Source organism: Vanessa cardui, chromosome 12, assembly GCF_905220365.1.
Source record: "Vanessa cardui chromosome 12, ilVanCard2.1, whole genome shotgun sequence".
Lineage (NCBI taxonomy): Eukaryota > Metazoa > Arthropoda > Insecta > Lepidoptera > Nymphalidae > Vanessa > Vanessa cardui.
Window position 1 is genome coordinate 13,330,316 of NC_061134.1, and position 22,910 is coordinate 13,353,225.

The 22,910-nt window shown below is 38.6% G+C and overlaps 2 protein-coding genes across 4 annotated transcripts in view; one reads left to right on the forward strand and one right to left on the reverse strand.

Moving 5' to 3' along the window:
- LOC124534257 (E3 ubiquitin-protein ligase Ubr3) overlaps nt 1-22,910 on the forward strand; it is a 69,873-nt gene that overhangs the window by 41,232 nt on the left and 5,731 nt on the right. Inside the window, exons 10-19 of the mRNA XM_047110004.1 lie at nt 17,687-17,868; nt 18,628-18,752; nt 19,454-19,596; nt 20,235-20,398; nt 20,485-20,606; nt 20,724-20,896; nt 20,967-21,317; nt 22,123-22,276; nt 22,481-22,599; nt 22,693-22,837. Of these exons, the coding sequence (XP_046965960.1) occupies nt 17,687-17,868; nt 18,628-18,752; nt 19,454-19,596; nt 20,235-20,398; nt 20,485-20,606; nt 20,724-20,896; nt 20,967-21,317; nt 22,123-22,276; nt 22,481-22,599; nt 22,693-22,837 (1,678 nt within the window). The remainder of the gene's footprint in view (nt 1-17,686; nt 17,869-18,627; nt 18,753-19,453; nt 19,597-20,234; nt 20,399-20,484; nt 20,607-20,723; nt 20,897-20,966; nt 21,318-22,122; nt 22,277-22,480; nt 22,600-22,692; nt 22,838-22,910) is intronic.
- Nucleotides 24-16,449, reverse strand: LOC124534258. Of its 3 annotated transcripts, none has more exons than XM_047110006.1 (10): nt 15,866-16,449; nt 4,567-4,702; nt 3,147-3,284; nt 2,578-2,792; nt 2,407-2,499; nt 1,905-2,032; nt 1,436-1,675; nt 1,124-1,255; nt 832-1,001; nt 24-277 (listed from the first exon to the last, which is right to left on the reverse strand). In XM_047110006.1, the coding sequence occupies exons 1-10, from the start codon at nt 16,427-16,429 to the stop codon at nt 99-101; spliced, it is 1,995 nt and encodes a 664-aa protein (XP_046965962.1). In that variant the 5' UTR covers nt 16,430-16,449; the 3' UTR covers nt 24-98. The 3 variants fall into 3 exon arrangements, with proteins under 3 accessions (XP_046965962.1, XP_046965961.1, XP_046965963.1); XM_047110005.1 differs by lacking the exon at nt 1,905-2,032 and adding an exon at nt 2,134-2,261; XM_047110007.1 differs by lacking the exons at nt 1,905-2,032; nt 15,866-16,449 and adding exons at nt 2,134-2,261; nt 5,982-6,513.

Consider the following 22,910-nt stretch of genomic DNA (forward strand, 5'->3'; position numbering starts at 1 on the left):
TCGCGAAACAATAAAACGCTGGCTCGACTTAGAGATAACTTTATTTATCAAATTACACTACATTCGATTGAGTATACAAAATATTAACCTATCCGTAGCTAGAAATTATTAAGAGGCAGATTTACGTCGGGCGACTCCTCCTCTTGTATATTTTCGGGGGGCGGCTGCGCCCTCACGTGGCGGGAGTAGTCGTACGTGAACAGCTTGGGCGCGACGAAACCCCCGTAGCCCCTCGCTCCGCGGTGTATGATGCCCGCCCCGCTCAGTAGCGCCGCACCTGGCGATAAATAATACTGGCTTTATAATTATATGTTTCTATATAATTGCTTAAATTTCATAATACGGTATATATTTCCTAAACAACAAAAACAACCACAAATATATGATCATAATTAGTAAATTGCTCTTTAAAGATTGAAAAAATATGGTGGTCATACATATATCAAATTTTGCAAACATGTACAAGAATTTAAACGGTTAAAATAGGTCGTTAGGCGAGTATGTGAACGGGTTCCAATATTTCTCTAAATTTAACTGACTGCATTCAACAAACTAATTACGTCGTATGCACTAGGTATCGAATATCGAGCTAGGTATACAAGCTACGTGAACGCGTCCTGTCGATAGACTAAAACGGCAAATAAATATGTCTAAATATGTCTGTGTGTATGTTAAACGATACTCTGTCGGTTTACTTCTAATGCGTAGAGTTGTGAACATTCAAAGTAATGGGGCTTTGATATTTGAAATTTTGTTTGAAAGAAACATGTGTGTCATATGTCGTGATATGGTCGTGCGAGGGTGGGTGTGGTACGAGGGAATGTGGGGCACCTCTCATGGGTTCGAGCGGCTGCACGTCCACGAAGGGCACGGTGCTCTGCGCGGCGTCGGCGTCGTAGTCGCTGTTGACGAACTCCACGTACTGGTCGTGCCGAGAGTCCACCGGCAGCGGCGCCGCGCTGCGCGTCGGGATGTCGGGCCGGAATAGCGCCAGACGGGTCCTGCGCGAAAGACTTTGTAGTGACCTTTATGACTTTAAAGGTCATCAATATTTTCGACCATAGCTCGTGACAACGTCGTGTTCCCGTAGGACACGTTTCATTGTAGCTCGTTTTGCACGCACCTTGGGTTCTCGGCGCCCTCCGTGTTGTCATTGCTAATCCACTGGCTTCGGTCGGGTGACAGCCTCCCAGTTGTGTAGTTGAAGGGTGTCGAACGAATTTCGAAGTGCAAATGCGCACCGATCATTCGGAATCTAGAAAGATGTCATTTTAATATTAACAATTATTAAGATTTAAATTGAATTCAAAGTTATATCGGATCAAAATGTATTGTTTAGATATACGAGAAGTAACAGTTAATTCCTGGTTTCTTTATATTTTTCCAAAATCTACACGTTATTAAAGTATGTCTTATTTCTTATATATGCACTTACCTGACTCCGGTTAGGACATATCCCGTTGGTGAGTCCAGTTCGTCTAAATCAATAGCTCTCCTCTCGTAAGTCAGTTTGTGGTAGTCTTCTCCTTCCCTTATTCCCGGCTCAGATATGTCGAACTTCTGAAGCGGCACCCAACTACCGGGTGTAATGGTTCCTCTCTCCCCCAAGAAACCCTCGCTTATCTGAAGATGGAATACTCTTCCGTGCTTCACGAGACGTAAGCCAGTAACGACCCTGTTAGTGAAAATATTAATGCATAAATATATATTAAAAGCTTGTTATAATGTAGAATGGCCACCCGCACACCCATGCTTTTAGCACAATAAGCTAATATCTACCATGAGGTTGAAATGTTTTAACAAGAGCCCAAAATAAAGGAGTCGGAAGTCTACGATTAGTTAGCTAATACATGTAAGGTTATGTGCTCCCGATATATAATGTGTCGCCGTCAGTTATTACTGACTTGTTCCTCTGAATCTCAGCCAACGCTTCTCGCAAGCTGAAGGTTCGTTCAGACGACCGGATATCGTCTTCGCAAAGGCAAAAGCAGTACGAGCAATGTAGAAGATTCCACTTCCACCAGGAGTCGACCTTTGGAGATAAATTGTGATTAGATAAACATTATCGTTGTCTCTTTAAACAGCAAGTGTATCCCTAATAGTGTGCGGGTGTCCCAAATTTTAGGGACTAACTTGTTGTTCTTAACGTCAGACGTGCTATCCCAAAGACTGAAATAACGGTGGGAGTCTTGGCTGGTTTCGTCGCAGAGGCACATGCAGTAGGAGCAATGCCAAAACAACCAACGCCACCAAGAATCGACCTGGACAGAAATCTCTTTAGAAAACATCCACTTCGCTTCACGATCTATTTTGACAACGTCTCATTGTTTCAGCGAAGTTTAAATAAGCTATTTCTTAAGGATGAAAGCGATTTGAATGATGCTTTAGTTAACAGTTAGAGTATACCTTTGTCGTCCCTCGCGTGCAAGTACCAGCATGTCCGAATGTCCTACCGTTTTCGTATTCGATCCATTCGTACCGACGTGGGCTGTTTCTACCCTGTAATACATGTATACATACATATTATTGATATTTGCAATACGCCGATGTTAAGACTAATATAGTGTTGCTACTCACGGCCGGGCAGACCCACATATCGGAGTCGATGTACTGGCAGTCGATGATTCTTCCCTTGCACGATTGTCTTTCACAATATTCGCCTTCGATGCAGCCGTGTCTCTCGGTGAGCGTGTAATACGCGCAGTTCTCCTTGCAGGTCTTTTCACTGTTCAAGTTCACTTCGTTTTCTATGTAGCCTTGGAGCAGTTTGGTGACTTCCTCGTATGTTTCTCCTGAAAATTGTGGAAATATTTGCTGATATATTGAACTTTTACCCATATGTTGTAATATGGTGAATCTTAAAGACAATCACTTCCTCAATTGTTTGCAGCTAACTTCCAATGTTCAGAGTTTTATGGGGGACAATTATCGAAAGTGACTTTTCCCTGTATTTTCTTGGCTATATTTTCTTTAAAATGCCTGTTTCATACAGCCCGTCGTATTAGTTGACGATCGCTTGTAATGAGTTCATTAATAAGCCCAAAAATAATCATTATAATCTTTTGTTCCTTTGTTAACGCGATCACATGTAATGACGTTTATTCTTGAACGCAATAATGTATGAAGTGTAAACGAGATACTGTTACCTAGTTTGTGTTCTTTCGGATCACATCTATACAGATCCCGCTTTGCCATCGCCAGTGTGGATTTGGCAGCGGTCGCAATACGCGATGTCCTTTCGGCGTATCTCACCCGCGTCAGATTCGCTTCCTGCGTAAAGTTTCCTGGAATGTTTGATTATTTATTACAATATTTTTCATTATATTTGTACATAAAATTATATAGACCTAATTCATTTTGGTTTAGAACGAAATATACTTTCTAATATATCTATCTTGTTTTCTTAAATATAGATACTATAAAATTGTGATTTGTTAACAATGTCGTCTTCTTCTATCGAATGCCAAATCAATGAAGACAGAAAGAGATAAATTCATTTTAACTTATCAATCTCTATCGAATGTTTTTAAATGAATGTTTAATAATAAGGAAGGTTGATCATAATAAATGTTTATTATCTATAATATTATTTAAACGACCGTTTTTAATTCGGGTCAAATCTTGCAAAACATGACCCAAACTCATTTCATATAAATTAAGTTAGTACGTGTTGTTTTTCTTAGGAATAATGTATACGCTATAAATTATTGATGGAATTCTTCACGGTCGTATCAAAGTTATAAACACAACGTAAAACACAAATTTAAATAATACTTCTAAAGATTTCGTAATATAACCTGTCTTAATTCGAAGTGCATTATCTTTGTTCAATACTAAAATGTTATTAAAGTTATTACTGTACGTTAGCGCTCCATGATGATCGTGAATGATGAGAACGTGGTTTTGTTATTACAAACGAGAACGTTAATAGTTATATTTTGATTAACACGATCTTGTTTTGTAATAACAGCGAATTTTATATCACTAAGATCCTGTCGACTGATACTTTGTAGCCACAGTGTCACATAGAAATGAAATTATTATTATCTCATTGGCTTAGTTTGGTCCCATTTAAATTTTGAAGAATAAATACGACACTTAAAGGTGAAATATATACCCGTTATGGGCGCGGAATGTTATTTACAAGTTATTATACTATTTATTTTAATAAGTCGTGTTTGAATGGTCGGGTTAGTTAAATTATATTCTCAACGTTTGTGTTTACGTATAATGCACTATACGAGGATACGACAAGAATATGAATGACAATTTAAAGTAATAGTTATGATATGTACTAAGAAATATTCGAGTCTTTGAACATGCATTGTTTATAGCCAGTTTTAATGACATACAGAGAGTTGTCTCTCTGTATTTCTGAAATTGGCTTTTTCTATTATACAAAAGAAGGTCTGTGGTTGATCGTTCATGAAGTATATGCTAGCATTAATCACAAGTAATATAAATATCAAGTATTTTTTTGTACTGTGTTGCTATACAAATATAGCTTTAGTGTTTCATTTGTATCGAGGTTTAAATTAGGAATGTTTAGAGTTTGATTGGTAATACCTTTGCCGTATATCCTTAGCAGCATCCACGAGAACTGCATCATTGCGTATCCCTTTATCTCGGTGAGTGATATGGTGTTGTACATGTCATATATCAGCTGGTGTGGGGACATCTGCATATCGCACAGTTGTTCTTCCTGGAATTTTTTACATTTGAATCTTTATACTCGTTGATGTGTTTGACATAATAATTAAATATATACATATGTAAGTACTGGATTTCTTATTGATACTTCGTTATATATAATTCGAGCCGGTAAGGGTGCCTTGTATCTTAATAAAATCAACTTGGTAATATTACGATTGACAAGTGCTTGTAAGAGCCTACTGGTATAAAATACGTATTTTCAAGATGAGATTTGTGATGAGTTATTTGTTACATATAAATGAAATATAAATAAATATTTACAAATGAAATTAATGAAACTTTTGCATTATAAATGTTAAGTGTTTATATTCACATAACTAATTAGTTATCTCAGACCAGAATTTTTTTAATATCTCCAATTTATATGTATTTAATAAGCAGTTAAATATTTTCCTAATGACTGTTTTATTTGTCGCTCTCTCTACTTGTTGCAATTTAATGTAATAAATATAAACACAATAAAAGAAAGCGGATATTTATGTTTATATATGTATTTCAAGAATGATATAACGTCATATATATTCTTATATTTATAAACAGACGAGAAGGTGAAATTGCTTTGTAGTAGTTTATTTGTTTAATCGCGATTAACAAAATTCATAAAAAAAATTATTTGTCACGGTTCTAAAGTTTTATACGATTACGTGTGGTTACCGAGAAATAATTATAAGTGGAGTAAGAACAAGTGTTTATAATTGTACTGTTGACTAAGCGAAAGCACTTATTCGGTTTCGTAGTAATGAAGGAATCTACCGCGTAACAAGATTGCACACTTATAAGGGTCCGCGACGCATTGTATGTTGTTTTTATATTGAAACGATGTTACCGACTTTGTTTATATTTATCCGCGTAGTAGTGTGCTCGCGTGCGTATGTGTGCGAGCATTATCGACATGACAATTCGTTAATTAAGGTGAATTTTATATACAACTCGATTTATTCGAGTTACAAGAATTCGCAAACGAAACTGGATAACTAGGTCGTTTGCATTATGTGACGTAACGTTCGCGATGTATTAAGTATATGAAGCCACTTAGGTATTTTAATTAACGTGATATTTGTATGCTACACATTTAATAACAGTTACTCAAGATCATAGAACCTAGAGAACAAAGTGATTGGGTCACTGACATCCGTCCAAACACGGTCACTCGGACGCCTTCGTTCCGCCTTTGTCGACGTTACTTTCTGATATCCTTGTTGAATATTGAACGGATATTTCATATTCATTCATTTCGGTGTTAGTGATGTGTACTTCGTTTTATATACCTGCAATATACCGCGGAACATGTCCCCGTATTCGAGCAAGTCGTGAATTTTCCTCACGGCTTGCGCGACGGACGACTTGGGGTCCATGAGAATGCCCTCCGCTAGATCCAGCCATTCCCTGACGGGCGCAGGCACCGCGCCGGGCTGCGACTGACGCCTTATGAACGACAAGAAGTTTTTGTAATATCCTTCTATGACGCGCATCTTCTCCGTAGCCTTCGCCCACAGCCATGTGTCGTGCGGCCCGCGAGGGGGTGGTGGGACAGTTTGTATTTTTTCATCGAAAGCCACAAAGGCCTTTGTCAGTTCGACGTCCCCGCTGACGCCCGCCGCACTCCACTCGGCACTTGTGACATTCTTCCAGAGTACCTTTTCGACCTCGTAAAACGTATTGCGTAAATTGTCCACAGCGGTAGGGTCGCCAGCGCTGGCGACCGCGAGCAGCGCAAAAAGCGCTGCGTATTTCATGTTGACAGCGGAGTGAAACGGTTCACGTCGCGGCCGGAGGCGCACTGACGAGCGGAGGGGACAGCCGGTTAGACGGACGCAGTCTCGCTAGTGATGACGAACGCTTATCGATATCGAGGGCGATTTAAAAAAATGTTCACAACGATCGAGTTTTATAACTCCAATGCATAATAATCGATGAGTCGAATACAAATTACCACGTCGCTGGCCTTGATGCGCTGCTACCTGACTTTCACTTTACATTTTCCGCTATTAGTTGGTAGCGTTGTATTATTGGCGAGTATAATGTTATATTGCATCGTAATGTTTTATAACTTTGAATGTGTGAATAAGCCATCCTTATTTAATTAGAATTTAATTTTAAACACTGTTTGTTCTTCATTAAACTATATTAACTTATATGATGTAAATGTTGGTTGATATTAATATTAAATACTTACAAGGAAAACTCTTGAACTACAGAACTTGTCGCTTACCAATGGCCTAATAAATTTTATTATTGCATACAATAATAAGAGTAAGTAACTTAAAATATTCATTATTTAGAAAATAAAATCGATATGTACAGGCCGAAAGATAATACAACACTGTCGACCCGCATGTTAATATTGTTAACTAAGCGTAATCTTTATTTGCACATACACTGATCCTTATCGCCCATATAATAAGGGTCATAATGGCGTGTCAGGTTACATCAGTGATTGCGACTCGGTTATTATTATTTGCTCGCTCGTATGCTCCGTCAGCTGACACCGACACTGAATCCCGAGTAATGGATCATACGCTTTAGTGTTTTTATATTACGACTGTAGAGGGTGGCTTATTGCAATCCCAATACAACGTACATACTATGCATGTATGTATGTGTATGTGTAGCTGAAGTCCTACGGTTGGATCGATTTCGATGATAATTGTTTTGTGTATTTGAGTGTTTCGATTGTTTACATTGGGTACGGTGCTGCTATCGGGAAGTTAATATAATTCTTCCTATACCCGAACGAAGTCAGTTCATATATAATAAAGTATTACGATGGATATATAATTAAGTGTAGACAAAATAGTGCAGTAGGAATCTTTGTCATTTTTGTTAGCCGACTTTATTTATTATTATATATTCCTAGCTATTTATTTATTTGATACTTATTATAAGTTCAGAGAAACTACTACTACAGTAAACGGTAAACATATCGTAGTAAACAAAACTTTCAAAAGTCAATTTTGCGCCTGTGATCATCCTTTATACAAATATCTTAGTCCGTTTCATGTTCGGGGCCATTTGTTTAATTACACTTGATTCAACGAGTAATACTGATTAGCCATTTGTTTGTTTCTCTGCAGCGTTTATTGTTACGAATTATTCATAACGTATTTATATTGTACTCAGATAAAGGTTGTAGTTAGCGTATCCTGTTGTATTAAGATTATATTTGGATCGATTTCGTTGGTTCTTTTAAAGAAAAGATTTACAACCAGTGGTGGATTTACCAATACTTACCAAGCTAAGTGGCAAATTAAGCCCAAATTTGTTAATATCTTACAGAAATTTAAAAAATATATAATTATGTATATGCATACACATTACGTCCGTAATCCGTATAATCGTCTCTACATAGCGGGTTGGGAAAATAATCTAGTAACTGACAGAAATATCACCTAGTTTATAGTCACACTAATAACGGGAAAGACCGATGTAATGAGGACGATAGAACACAAATCGTAAATTTTGCAAAAAAAAAAGTGGGGCGGCTAAAATTGAATAGCCTACTAGCGGCAAATTTGTAAATCCGCCACTGTTTACAACCTACTAAACATAAGAAGTTAATCGCTTAGTTTGATAAAATCATAATAAATTAATATGTATTCTGTTTAACAAGTACGTTCATAAGATTTGCGATCATATCTACTTAAACTAATTACAAAAAGTAACTCCGTCTAAATATCACTAAAGGGCATCACTCCTTGACGGTGACCCAACGGAACCGAATTAGTTGAAATTTGTTACGAAGGATACTTCTACTTTTTTACGCCTAATATTTGACGAAATACCCCTAAACCACGAGCGAACCCTCAACTAGTAGACTATATAGCTAAAAAAGCGCTGTGACACAAGACCCATAAAATTTAAGCAATCTATTTACGATGATGAGATTAGAAGCGCTTGATTTTACAAGGAATCCCAAACAGTAGCAGCTTTTTAAATTTCCCATTGCTATGCTAAGACCTCCTCTCACACTGAGGAGAGAGTTTGGAATATATTCCACCACGCTGTTCCCATGCCGGTTGGTGGAATGCACATGTGGCAGAATTTCGATGAAATTTGAGAGAGCATGAGATGAATTATAAGTACAAATTAAGCTCATATATAGTGGTGCTTGCCTGAGTTTCAACTCGAAATCATCGGTTAAGATGTACGCGTTCTAACCACTGGGCCATATCAGCTTAAACCAAAACTTGTTCGATATTATCGCTTATCAAGAGATATATTATTCACATATATATATATTTTACTCGCATTGCAGCGCGTTCGTTTATTGATATAAATTAAAGTTTCCTTTCCCACGCGGTTCGTCGCCTGTTGAGTTTATGTTATTCAATTCCGAATTTATATACGTCATTCCCATTGACGTTTTACTATTGGTTAATTACTTTGGCGGTAGGAAGCTTGATTAAACAGCAATACTTTGCATATCTGTGTCAAGTTCAGTCTCAGGACCAGTTAGGCTCAATTTGAGTTCAAATGTTGATGAAGACAATTCAACATTCCAGAAGATATATGTTTCATATGAGAACATAAATAGCTCTCTTCAACACGGTCAAATACTCGTAGTTCAATAGATAGCTTAGATAGAAGATTTATAGTGATTTTTATATTGTAACCAGCGGCTCCGTTTTTTTTTAAATATATTTCAGTTATATATTTTTTTGCGACACGTTTCAACTTTAAACAAAAACCTACCTAAATCATATATTTAAACCTTCCTTATGAATCCCTTTGTCTATTAGTGAAAACCGCATGAAATTCCGTTCAGTAGTTAGAGTTTGTTTTATAAAATGTAGTGATAGATGATTTTGCTTCTACCGTGTTATTCTAGATTAATTAATCAAATCAAATCAAAATAAACTTTATTCAAGTAGGCTTTTACAAGCACTTTTGAATCGTCATTTTACAATTAAGTGAAGCTACCACTGGTTCGGAAAGTAGATTCTACCGAGAAGAACCGGCAAGAAACTCAGTAGTTACTTTTTTTTAACATTTAAAAATACAAAGTTATGTTAGTTAAATACAATATGTATAAAGTATTTATAGTGTAGTAAAGTTTCATATAAGTATAATGTGATTTATAGGATAAACGATGCTGTAAACATACGTATCGAATCTTGACCTACGATCCGAGCTGATACGGGGCTGTCGGCTTAACAAACTTGGCCTATAAATACAATACGCCGTACTCTGTACTGTTAATCTGATACCTACTGTATTTGAACTGATCAGATCTATTCAATCACGACTTGAGCTAGCGCGCACTGGTGATTTTTGTCACGGTGACGTCACTCTTGTCAAGTTTGTGAATATGTATGGAGTTGTGACGTTACGACGTGACAATTGGGTGACATTTGTGTACGCCGACCGGCGAACAAGCCCGTGACGAAACTGTCAGCGTAGCTCTTAAACAACACGTTAAGCTTAAAAAACAGAGACAATGAAATGTCAATTGTATTTTTTTGCTGTCTCTACTCATAAGCGAATTGTGTCACGCACACTAGTACACTGTAAGCACGAGTTTCATTCAACGATAATTTGATGAGGAGGAGCGCGACTTCAAAAGTCAATACATACATCTATAGTCCATATAAAATAACTATTTTTTGTAATGTTTATGTGATTCAAACTGCATGTAAATCATGTAACTTATACTATAATAATAAAATTAATTTTATATACATTTAATTAAAATCTGCTGTCAATGTCGGTTTATCTCGTTTCGTTTTTATCTCAATTATTATAAAATTTAAAAGGTAATTATATGATGTTTAAAAAACAGACTTTAATTAGACCAAATATATACATAATATAACCATTAATTTAAACTTAAAAAAAGCTACTTAAGGCGCCCATTGATCTTGCTCTATGCATCCTGGAAGCATCAACGCTCGGTAAAGAAACAAAGCTTAAAGAATAATCTAATTAAAAATATAGACAATTTAAAACAGACGCACTAAATCGTCCTCCTTGTATTTTTATTATGAAGTATGATGTTATATTTCATTGCATGATCACATAGAAGACTGTTTCATATAGTTTGTGAGAATAGCTGATTATGCTTCCGCTCGTAATTCGTAGAACTGCTAACTGAATAGTGTATATTCGTTTTTAGGGATTGGTTTTCATGTGTTAGGCAATATCCTTTCTTGGACTTCAAGTTTGCTTCATACCAAATTTCATGGAATTCGGTTAAGCGGTTTGGCCGTGAAAGAGCGACAGACAAAATCAAAATCAAAATAATCTTTATTCAAGTGGGCTTTTACAAGAACTTTTGAATCGTCAATTAACAATTAAGTGAAGCTACCACGGGTAGACTTTCTTTACATTTATAATATTAGTTTAGAAGTATAGATATTAGTATTGATTCAATGTGCGGTAATCATATGAATCGGCATATCTTATGAAAATAATTTCACACGACACTTTCGTATATTACTTTTTTATTGGATTTATTTATATGTTCACACATTGCAGCTGATCCTCATGTGTTCAAGTGCAAACATGAAAATGAGACAAGTAATTATCTTTTATACGATTATACATTAAAAAGAAAACTCAGTAACATTAGGTACATACGTAAGAGAGAATTTTATTTAATTTAATGTTAAACGCAAATATTTCGTTGATAGCAAAACATTATCATCGGTACAGTTGATTGACCCTTCCGCTCGTGACTCACACGATGTCCCCTCGAATAATTTATTTATATTACCTCATGGTGGCGTCACTATGAAAATATAAAAACATCTCAAAAAGTAGTAGGGCAATGTACAAATAATAACGGTCCGCGAGTGTACCCTTCGTGGGTGGAACAGATGTTAGTTACCCTGTATAACGTTTTAGTAATTAAAAGTTATAACAAACTCGTTCGCATTTATAATTTTAATAAGGATACATTGTTTAATGGACCGTTATTTTCCATTGTTTGGTGTAGTGTTTTGCCTAGCCCGCCTGGGTAGGTACCACCCACTCATCAGATATTCTACCGCTAAACAACAGTACGCAGTATTGTTGTGTTCCGGTTTGAAGGGAGAGTGAGCCAGTGTAACTACAGGCACAAGGGACATAACATCTTAGTTCCCAAGGTTGGTGGCATATTGACGATGTAAGGAATAGTTAATATTTCTTACAGCTTCATTGTCGATCGATGGGTGATGGTGACCACTTACCATGAGGTGGCCTATATGCTCGTCCGCAAACCTATTTCATAAAAAAATATATATATTAACAGAGCGGAATAGTTATAATATAAATAGTTGTAAACTCAATTGCAAGTTATAATCCACACATATTAAGAAGTTATACGAAAAGTAACGAGAGTTTATAAATTGCGTACAAATGGCATTAATTATGCATAGGTTCTATCACATTATTACGGTTTGTGCAGCTTCCCGACTTTGTACTGGTTCATATTAATGCAAACTTAGCCCACTGATATCCTCAAGAAGTCCTGAAAATTCTTACTTAGTAGACGTGTATACTGAGAAAGAAGTAACTACTTGTAATTGAAATTTCAAAGCTATCGGATGTATAGTTTCAAGTGTCTTGTGATATATTATGTGTATGTTTGTATATAATTTGATAAATATTGCACGGCGCTGAGCGGAGATAAGAAGTTAAAACGCTATAAAGACTTGGTGGTATTTTAAACCGATCGAATTCCGTTTATTGGATGTTTAAATAGATGCATTTAGTAAATGTAATATATTTTTTATTCAAGCAATGTTCAGATAATAATATAGACAAAGTCTTATAATGGACCATGGTAAATACCACTGTAATATCCATCTTTGGCATGGATCGGAGAGGCTGTGGTACAATTCTGCATTTATAAAACGCACCCGCGGCCCCTCACGTCTTGTGGCCAAGTAGAGCTCTCATTAGGGGATGAAGATTATCTCACCCCCCGAACTCATCCCTTGCACGTGCGGTTGAATGACTTATATTGGCATTTATTAAACGGGAATACTCCTACTAATTAATGCATCTTGCGGTTTCTTTGCAATGTTGCAATTAGTCGAACACATTTAAACACGTGGGTTTTAACTGAAGATCGAATGTGTAAATACGTGCAAGTTCAGTGGATTTTTGATTTGCTTTGTGTTTGTTATTCATCTCGTGTTCATCGAGTCGTATATGATGCTATTCTACCAGATTTTAATTCACTATTGCAATGATTCTACAAAGGGTATTTAAAAAGTAAAGAGGAAGAGTTTTCCAAGAGGCTTTTATTATTTTATAAGAATTAGGAAGAATTGTTGTAGGGTTTTGAACAATCCCATCTGGGTTTGTACCACTCTTTCATCAGATATTCTAAATCACACAGCAGTACTTGGTATTTTTGTGTTACGGTTTAAGGGGTGATTGAGTATAACTACAGCTACAAGAGACATACCATATTAGTTCCCAAGGATAGTGCACTTATATATGGGTTGTGGTGACAACTTGCCATCAGGTGGCCCATTTGTCCGTCGCAATACTTGAATCATTAAAGTCTACATCTATCATCTATCTTTACATTAGTAGTTGCGATAATATTCCTACATGTGTATATATATATATTACGTACGTGATGATTTAGAAAAAAACGTTATTATATGTCATTATGAAACTAAATAAGAACAAAGGAAGGATAATAAACAAAGCGATTTCTATAAAACGCGTTAAATTAATGACGTCAGCATGACTTAAACAAAAATTATGATCCTTAATGCATAAAACATACAGGTCATTATTGTATGCGTATTTGTTAATTAGGTAATCATATTTATATAATTAAACAACTAATATAATTATGTAAATATATAATATCATCCTTTTTATATAGAAGTCACTATTTGTTTATTATTAGTTGTGTTTTTGTCTTTGTTTTGATTCGTACAGTTTTATAATCATTTACAATGATTGCCTTTGTCCTCACTATTTAATTTTATTTTTAAGGTTTATCTGTGCTAGTTCATGATTGAATAAAAATAATGAATAATATATGTACTCTTTTGTGATATAAACTGATCTATGAATGATCTCTGAACCCGTCGTAATTACATTTTGAGTGGTGAAGCCTGAGTATTGAAAAAAGATTGAGTCACAGAGAATATTTAAATTGTTTTGAAAATAAAGTTTTTTTTTGTAGAAGTAAAACTTAGCTGAAAGGAAAAATACAATTGTCAATTCTTGTTTTTTTTTTTTATTGAATTGAACCTCCTTAACTCCGAGATGAGTTGCGTGACTTGAAATTATGTACGAACTCAATGAGTCACTGTACCGTTCGTTCTCTTATGCCACGATCTGCATATTTTTATATGTACATATATATAACGTGAATACTCCGCGTTCGACATACTATGCTCGACGAATATGATAATTAATACTTATATGATTTTTTTCTATGGTTTGAACCGTCACTATGAGGTACTTTTTTGTTATTTATAATAGGTAGGCAGACTGGCTAATAGGTTGGTAATTTCTCACCTGATGGCAAGTCATATCCTTTAATATTTGGGCTAGGGCGGGCACAACCATCCCCATTGTTCTGGTACTTTTACCAGATCCCTCATCGTTGAAACCGGAAATAACAATACTATGTATTGCTATAGGGTGTAGAATTACGCGGGAAATTTACATGTTTGCTTAAATCTAAGTTGGCCAGCAAGCGAAACTGTTCTATATATAGCTATTCCAATAGAAGCAAGAAAATAGTTAAACAAATCGTAGGTTTACGTATTTCATGCGATTTGCTAATAACTCAGCTATATTATGTTCTACTAAGAGCTTACGACTAATATGTCTACACTGAACTAATTATTTCCACTTCAATTTTACTTCAGAAATTTCTATAATAGTTACCTCGTTATTCAAAACGTTATTTTTTCGCGAGTTCATAGTGAATATCATAGATCATAATCAAGCTCTCGACCAATTATATCGCGTCGATTTGCCGTCAAATGTTGTTGTTTGGATTTTTTCCTGTTATGGTTGGAATAGAGTATATGTGTATAAATCGATGTATTCAAGGTGAGTACTGTTGACAATGAACTCGCTTTTGTCATTATTTATTGAAAGCATCACATAGTAGCCTTTGGCTGTGTGCCTCGTGTCAGTGTTGTAACCAACCATCCCTTCCACGTTCCAAGCTGTTATCTTTGTTCAAAGAAACAATCCAACTGTCTCATTGTTTAATCATCAAATGTTGTCTTCGTTTCATATGCACTGGATGCAGTTTCATTTGTCGAATATGATATGTTTTACTTACGATTTACATCAAATGTGTTAGCAACGGAAAATAATGATATAATGTCGATTCCAACAGCAGCAGATGTAAAAAAAGAATTAAGAAATTTGACCTTGAACTTAACATGACAGCAATGTTGTGATCTAAAATAATCTACGCTGATCATTCATTAACAAAAAGCGTATTGAAAGTTGGTGAAATCGTACGTTAAAATTTTAGGTGAATATATGTAGTTGAAGTGCAATAGTGTTGTATTGATAAGGACTATAAATATATAGTAATAAATATTGGACAACAGCGCATACACTACTCTGATTATACTATTCGTCTGTTTGTAGTGCATAATATAGCAGAGTTATTAGAAAATCGCATGAAATATGTCAAATTTAAATTTGTCTATTATACCTCCCGTTGGAATAAACTTTACGCCAGACGGCAACGGTTACGATATAAGCTACAGCTACAGCGTTATGATCGATATCCGGGCCCCGGGCGCCCAGACACCCGTTACAATACAGCGATGCAAATGTGTATGTTTACGTAGCTTTCTCTGTTTACGATTCATACATTGTCAATCTTTATAATCCGTTAAACATTCGATTGTCTCCGAAATTGTTACGAATTACAAATGATGAAAGATTTGTAAATATTTCCTTAAAGTAGTTTAACACTTTTGTAGAATTGTCGTTGATATTTTATTCAAGTTATATTAATGACTCATTTTTACTGTTCGCTCCTGTTCAATTTTCCGTGAGAAATGGTAATTAATAATTACATCGATCTGTTGTCTAATAAATAGCCTACCAACTGACATACTTTCACATTTATAATTTCAAATTGGTATTACATTAAAGATCTGATTTCAGCCCATGTAAATAAATCAATTGTTGATAAAATACTAAGTTTATTGTTTACACCAACCTGCAGATCTTCTAAAATAATCTGTAAGATACTCTGCCCGAGCAGATGTTTGTGCGGGGGCACTATAATTGCGTACACGCGCTCCATGAGACCGGGCAACGCACTGCTATCGTGCGAGACGCACCACTCCGCGAAGTCCTCCAGCGTTCTCCTCTCCAACTCCCTTTGATTCCTAGTGTACTCACGCATCTTCTGATCAGCTGATGCCACTCGGCTCAACAGATCTGACATCTCGTGAAGCTTCAGCTCTAGGCTGTTACCGCGACCGATGTGTTTTGCCAGTAGCATCAATACAGCGCCATTCTTATCTATATTCAATTCGAGCCTATTTATCGCCCTCGTCACCTGGGCCAGTCTCGCGAGCACCTGTCTCTCTCGTCTCCTGATGACGGGTAACTCGACACCGCCGGACGCATTGAACGGTTTGCTGATAACGTCCCACGAGTTGAGAACCTCCTCGCCCACGTCTATACCGAGTCTGATCACGTCGACGGCCTCGTCGACGAGCGCGTGCGTTATAGCGAATGCTGCCAGTAATAGAATGGCACACACGCGAGCCGTCATGGCGGCGGACGGACTCCCACTGAGCCGGCTCGCGTGAGGTCACGGGGTGGACAGCCTCGATATTTACTTTCCTTTGTGTAATATCTTTGTAATTTATCGTTTCTCGTTAAAAATGATCAGCGACAGTGTAGCGGTAGATACCGAGTTTAAACTCTTGTTTTAATTCGAAAATGTTGTATTTCCAGTTCTACTGTTTAATTCATGACTCATAGAAGGCTTAAAATCATTAGCACGACCGCTTTTTCATGCCTCACGTCATGTATTTATTCACTGTAGACGAAGTATACTATAAAAATAACTAATAGTCATTTACTTTTTTTTTATATTTGAAGGTTAGTAGTTGTATTCTTTTGTAGTGTGGAACATTTATTAAACAGTCAAATTGTTTATATATAAAACTTTACCCATTTTTTTTGTTTTACTAGTCATCTGGCAACACTCGTCAGTAAACCCTCTCCAATATCAACAAAAGCTTTTTGTCCTCCGTTGAAGTTGTAACTCACACCCATTTGAAACTTGTTATCGTATTTTTATAGCCATAATAAAAGATAAACATATGAATATTCTCTTTTCGAAAAGCATTAATGTCTTATCAAGATTTTTTAAATTATATAATGTTTAACTACTTTTAACATTAGCTAAGCGACAACGTGAAGTTGAGTAGTTAAGATTGTTTTTTTTTTTTAATTATTATAGTTTAGTTTTAGGAAACACATCTTAAAGCCTCAAATATTAAATTACGAAAATATTTTGTGGTCGTTATAAAAGTCAAAATGTATATATCAAAAGTCAGTTTTCGATGTTACTCGATGTCTAAAATTAAGTAATAGTCAGTTAATATCCCATAATTGGGCCTTCTCTTCTTTTAGAAGCAAGTTTGTCGTTTGCATGTCTTGGTACAAGCCGGTAATCTTTTCGAATGATGATTTGAATTTCGCTTGGAAAATTTATAATATGTTCAAGCTAATACTTAAATTGTATAAATATATCATTACATAAGACATCTGACAATGCTGCTAGTATTCTTGCCACCATTCCACGCGGTCAAGATTTATATAGTAACTAGTTTTAGTTCATATTTGTACATATTTAAGCATTTAAATTTATTAATTAAAGAAAAAGATATACATAATATAGTAATCGATTTTTATAAAAAGATTATATAATTCGGTTAACTCATGTTAAAGTGACAACGATCTCGAAATGTGTGTTGCAAATAACATTGATCTATTAAAAATCTAAACAAATAATCAACAGAGCCTCTTCTACGAGATACTCGCAGGCGTGTGGGTTCGAAATGGCCTGCAGATCAAGGGTCAGGCGATGACGTACATCCAGGCGAACTTCTGCAACTCGATGGTCGACATGGACATATACTGGCTGCAGATCTGCGCGGCGCATCTGCCCGCTGACCAATTCGTCGATATGTGTATTGACGTGTGAGTAACTGTTCTGCTCTATCTGTTATACTTTATCGTCAATACTGACTAACGCCGTTACTAGGCGTGCCTTCATTGTATGTTGTGATTAAAAATGTATAGATTTTAAAATTCAATGTTCACTGTTTAATGTCAGAGTATAATCATATGATGGATGTGTTCTCTAGGAACTGTTCGGGAACCGATTTTATTTTCAAGAGCCCAGTGGTTAGGGTATCGATGAATGCGAGTTCAAATCCAAGCCAGCAACCACCTATTTTCCATGTGTTATAAACATTCATCTCGAGCTCGATGGTGAAAGAAAACATACTTTAGGAAACCTGCATGTATCTAATTTCAATGAAATTCAGTCACATGTGAATCCACCAATCCATATCAGAGCAGTGTGGTGTAATAAGCTCCTAACCATCTCGTCAAAGGGACAGGAGGCCTTAGACTTCGCCCAGCAGTGGGAAATTAACAGGCTGTTAGTATTATATGGCCCAGTGGTTAGAACGCGTGCATCTTAACCGATGATTGCAGGTTCGAACCCAGGCAAACACCACCATATATATGTGCTTACTTTGTGTTTATAATTAATTCGTGAGGAAACCTGCATGTGTCTAATTTCATTGAAATTCTGCCACATATGTATTCCACCAACCCGCATTGGAACAGCGTGGTGGAATGTTCCACACCCTCTCCTTATGGGAGAGGTGGCCTTATCCCAGCAGTGGGAAATTTACAGGCTGTTACTTAGTATTATATTATTTCCACCAGGTTCGGAGTCCGAGAATGGCTCAGCATGACACCGATGTCTCAGGTGCAGGCCGCGGAGCAGGACGCCATGGTGGAGGGACTGCTGACCTTCCTCGCAATCCTCGTCTCCTCCAGGACTAATCTCGGTATGATTCGAAGCGTACTTTTATTTTATTACAAAATTGCAAAGTTATACTATTTAATGATCATATTATAATAATAAATGTTTATTAACAGATAAATATCCATAGTGTTAGTTACAGGCTTAAAAAACTATGTTAGTAAATATTTTAACTATTATTTAGCATACATAAGGGGTCTAAAACAACGAGTAGATATGTGAAGTTCCCCCCAATGCTTAACAAATGGACTATCCATTTTCAGCATCAATGCATTCAGGATACCGTTAGGAACTCTGCGCATCCTAGCCATTATAGATGCTGCTTTCTTTGTAATGATAGCATAGAAATCATCCACACGGGCTTCAGCAAACATTAGTGAAGCACTGCAAAAGCGCGGCAACCCCAACAGTATCCTGAATGCATCGTTATTCTGTACGCGCAGCGCATTGAAGGCCCTCCGCGTATACTTTATCCACAGGCTACACGTGTATAAGTTTTGACAGTACGCTTTAACTTTATATTAGTGTGTTGAAATATTCTTATAAAAGTTTAAAAATTGGCCGGCTTACTAACCTCTGTACTCATTATTAAGTAGGTAAGTATAACGTTTATTTTATAATGTTACTTTAGTATCGTCACCTTAGTTGAATACAAATTAAAAATATCAAACAGCATAAGTAACTAAGTAAAGAAAAAATAGTTGAATAACGGCATGACATCTGCAGGTAACGACGAGTTGACTCAGTCCAGACTAGAGGTCGCCACGTTGCTGGCGGCCGGCGACAAGACGCACTCGCAGCTGCTGGAGCTCATGCCGGAGAGGTCGGGGAACGCGCACACGAGGAACTTCGAGACTGTGCTCAAAGAGGTCAGTCCGATGATACATTATATATAGATATTTGACGACCTCCGTGGTCGAGAGGTGTGTACACCGGTTTTCATGCGTACGCCGCTTCGAGGCCCCGAGGTCGATTCCCGGCCGAGTCAATGTAGATTATCATTAGTTTTCTATGTTGTCTCGGGTCTGGGTGTTTGTGGTACCGTCGTTACTTCTGATTTTCCATGACACAAGTGGGTTAGCTACTTACATTGGAACAGAGTAATGTATGTGGTGTTGTCTCATATTTATTTATTCATTATCTCTATTTGCAACAGGAATACGACGCAGAACCAATGTTTAAACTAGACAGCTATTCATCTCAAAATTTCTTGTAATTTGTAAAATTATTATTCTTGCACTTATGTGTTGAACCAAGACGGGTTGCTGACCAAATCCTATGCTAGTTATAATATACACTTGAATGGCAAAACTAACTAGAACAACAGAAGTAATTTTTTTTACAATATTTATATATAAGATATTAAGACTTGTGTTATTACGAATATTCATAATATTTTCTTAGTAGTAAACAGATGTGTGAAATATATTCCGCTAAAGTATAAATTGTTGTTCGGTATACTGAATCGTAAATGACACCGCTTACAAGTCGGTAACGTGTGCCGCAGCTGTCGGTGTACCGCGCGCCGCCCAAGGGCTCGGAGAGCCTGGAGCAGGGCCTGTTCGTGCCCACGCCCGCCGTGTGGGAGCGCCACTACGACCCGCTGCACGTGCTGCGCCGCGCCGTGCACCGACGCGACTTCCACGCCTCCATGGACCGCTTCGCCGCCTAGTGAGTCGCACGCTACTGTATACCTGTTGTAACGTGACAATACGTGTGACCGTGTGATCTCTAATGTGGCGCCCGCGTATGCGCAGCGTGCGCGACAAGCAGAAGGCGGAGGGCACGGGCGCCGGCGTGGGCCCGCTGTGGCCGCCGCTGCGCCCCGCCACCGCGCCGCCGCCGGCCGCCGGCGACCCGCGACAACTCTGCGCCTCCGGTGCGTATTTTTTTTATACTATAGCTTCATTTATCGTCTATTAAAATCTCCCCGAAAGTTTTTTGTGCCCCTACTCCACAAATAATTTATATGAGCTGTAACAAACCGTGGGCGCAGGCGTGCTGCACGGCGCGCTGCTGGCCGTGCTGCACCGCGGCGTCCGGCGGCGCTACGCGGAGGGCGCGGAGGCGGAGGCGGAGCCGGCGCCGCCCGACCACGTGCTGGCGCTGGCCGTGTACCTGCTGGCCGTGGCCGCCGACCTGGCCGCCGAGCGCGCGCTCACGCACAACGTGAGCAGCTCGCATAGCGTAGTGGGTAGGCGAGCTGCGCGGCGCGAGGCTAACGCAGGTGTGCCCGCAGCGCGACGTGTGCGTGGCGGAGGGCGCGGGCGGGTCGGGCGGCGCGCGCGTGGCGGGCGTGCCGCTGCTGCGCGCGTTCGCGGGCGGCGCCGTGTGCGACAACGCGCGCACGCTGCTGCTGTCGGTGCCGCCGCCGCCGCGCGCGCACGGCCCGCCGCAGCGCAGCGAGCGCCGCCCGCACTCGGACAGCGAGCCCGAGTGGGACGCGCCCGACGACGCCGGGAAGGCCTCGCTGCCCGCCGCCAGCACCGCGCTCGCCGTGCCCGCCGACCGCCAGCTGGTGCGCGGCAGCTCCGTGTCCGACGACCAGTCCGATACGGGCGGGGACACGCCGGAGATACGAGCTTTAGAGGTATGCACAATATATAAATAGTAGCTTAATTACATCTACTTGTTCAACTATTCAATTAAACTTCACACTACAACTACAACGCCATCTAGTGGTCGAAAGCGCAAAACAAAATTAATATGGCTTAGTTTGTCTATTCAGTAGTATACTAGCGCCAACTATTGCTCGTATTTTAAATTATAATATTCAGTACTAATAAACTACAAAATATAGGATTTTTTATCTTGCAAAATTATTGTTGAATTAAACAAGGAACATTCGCCATACGGATTGGTGAATAAACATATGAAATACTTTCATTTGACGTCAAACGATATTAACATAATCAATATTTTTTTTTATATTATAGGTTGGCGGACGAGCATATGGACCATCTGATGGTAAGTGGTCACCATCGCCCATAGACAATGACTGTAAGAAATATTAACTATCCCTTACATCGTCAATGTGCCACCAACCTTGGGAACTAACATGTTATGTCCCTTGTGCCTGTAGCTACACTAGCTCATTAGCAGATCAGATCAGATCAGATCAGATAAAGCAGATCTTATTTCGTTTCGGATTCATTTTCCGAATCGAGTACATGGTTTGTCATTGGTAACATTTTTGGAACTACTGAAGTTTGCTTTCCTATCAGATTATCTGTGTGCAAGATTACTTGGTAATGCACGCACTTGTGTTTTTTTGTGTATTACGTGTGCATGTGTGTGTATGTTTTGATCTTTCTAGTCCCCCTTGAGTCCCGAGAAAGCCACCACGTTATTCAAAAATAAACCGTAACGAGGGTAATATAAAGTATTATTTGCAGAGCGGCAGCAGCGACAGCCAGGCGCTGGTGCTGCAGGGGCTGCCGCGGATCCGCGCGGACGACGACGTGGAGATGGAGGCGCGGCACATGACGCTGGCGCTGCCCGACGCCGCCGCCGCGCTCGCCGCCGACTCGCCCGTGTCGCTGCACTACGGTCGGCCCCATGGGGACCATTCACAATACTATACATATATAATAAACGATGCTAACTCACCATTGTACTGTTTCCACCTTACATTATTTTTGGAGTTCCATTATGTATATTTCTTAATGATTCAATCCAAATTATCATTCATCGTTGGCCTGTAGTAATTAGTCCGTCCCGAAACGCATGCCTCATTTACATTTGTTATTACAGACATAAGAGACATGGAGGTGCCAGATTGGGGATTCGAAGGAAATCTGTTCGAAGAGTCCCCGGCGCCCGCACTCCCCGCGCCCCCCTCAGATGACCCGCAGCCCTCTTCCAATACGCAGGTGAGGCGCAATATATATCTTGGAGGCTCCTATCTCTATATAAAAAAAGTGCTGCCTTAATTTAAATATTATATATTTTCTGTGCTTCCTCAGATCCAGCTGCACACACAGACGGACGAACAGATCATAGTCAACGAATCGATAATCTCCCTCCTACTCAAATTGCACTCGCAACTATCGGGGCGACTGGACTCGTTCTCACTGGAGGAGCCGCCGCCCCCCTCGCAGGAACCCATCGGTGAGGATTCGTCGAGAGCTATGCTAGTCCGCCAAATACGAAAGTAAGCTAAAGCGAGCCGGCACGCCCGCAG

Bases quoted from the DNA above. Each gene is read 5' to 3' on its own strand.
- LOC124534258 (XM_047110006.1), bottom strand. From the start codon at position 16,429: ATGACGGCTCGCGTGTGTGCCATTCTATTACTGGCAGCATTCGCTATA. The intron at 2,793-3,146 runs GTAACAGTATCT...CACAATTTTCAG, and splicing joins TCCGAAAGAACACAAACTAG to GAGAAACATACGAGGAAGTC. The intron at 2,500-2,577 runs GTGAGTAGCAAC...CATGTATTACAG, and splicing joins ATATGTGGGTCTGCCCGGCC to GGTAGAAACAGCCCACGTCG.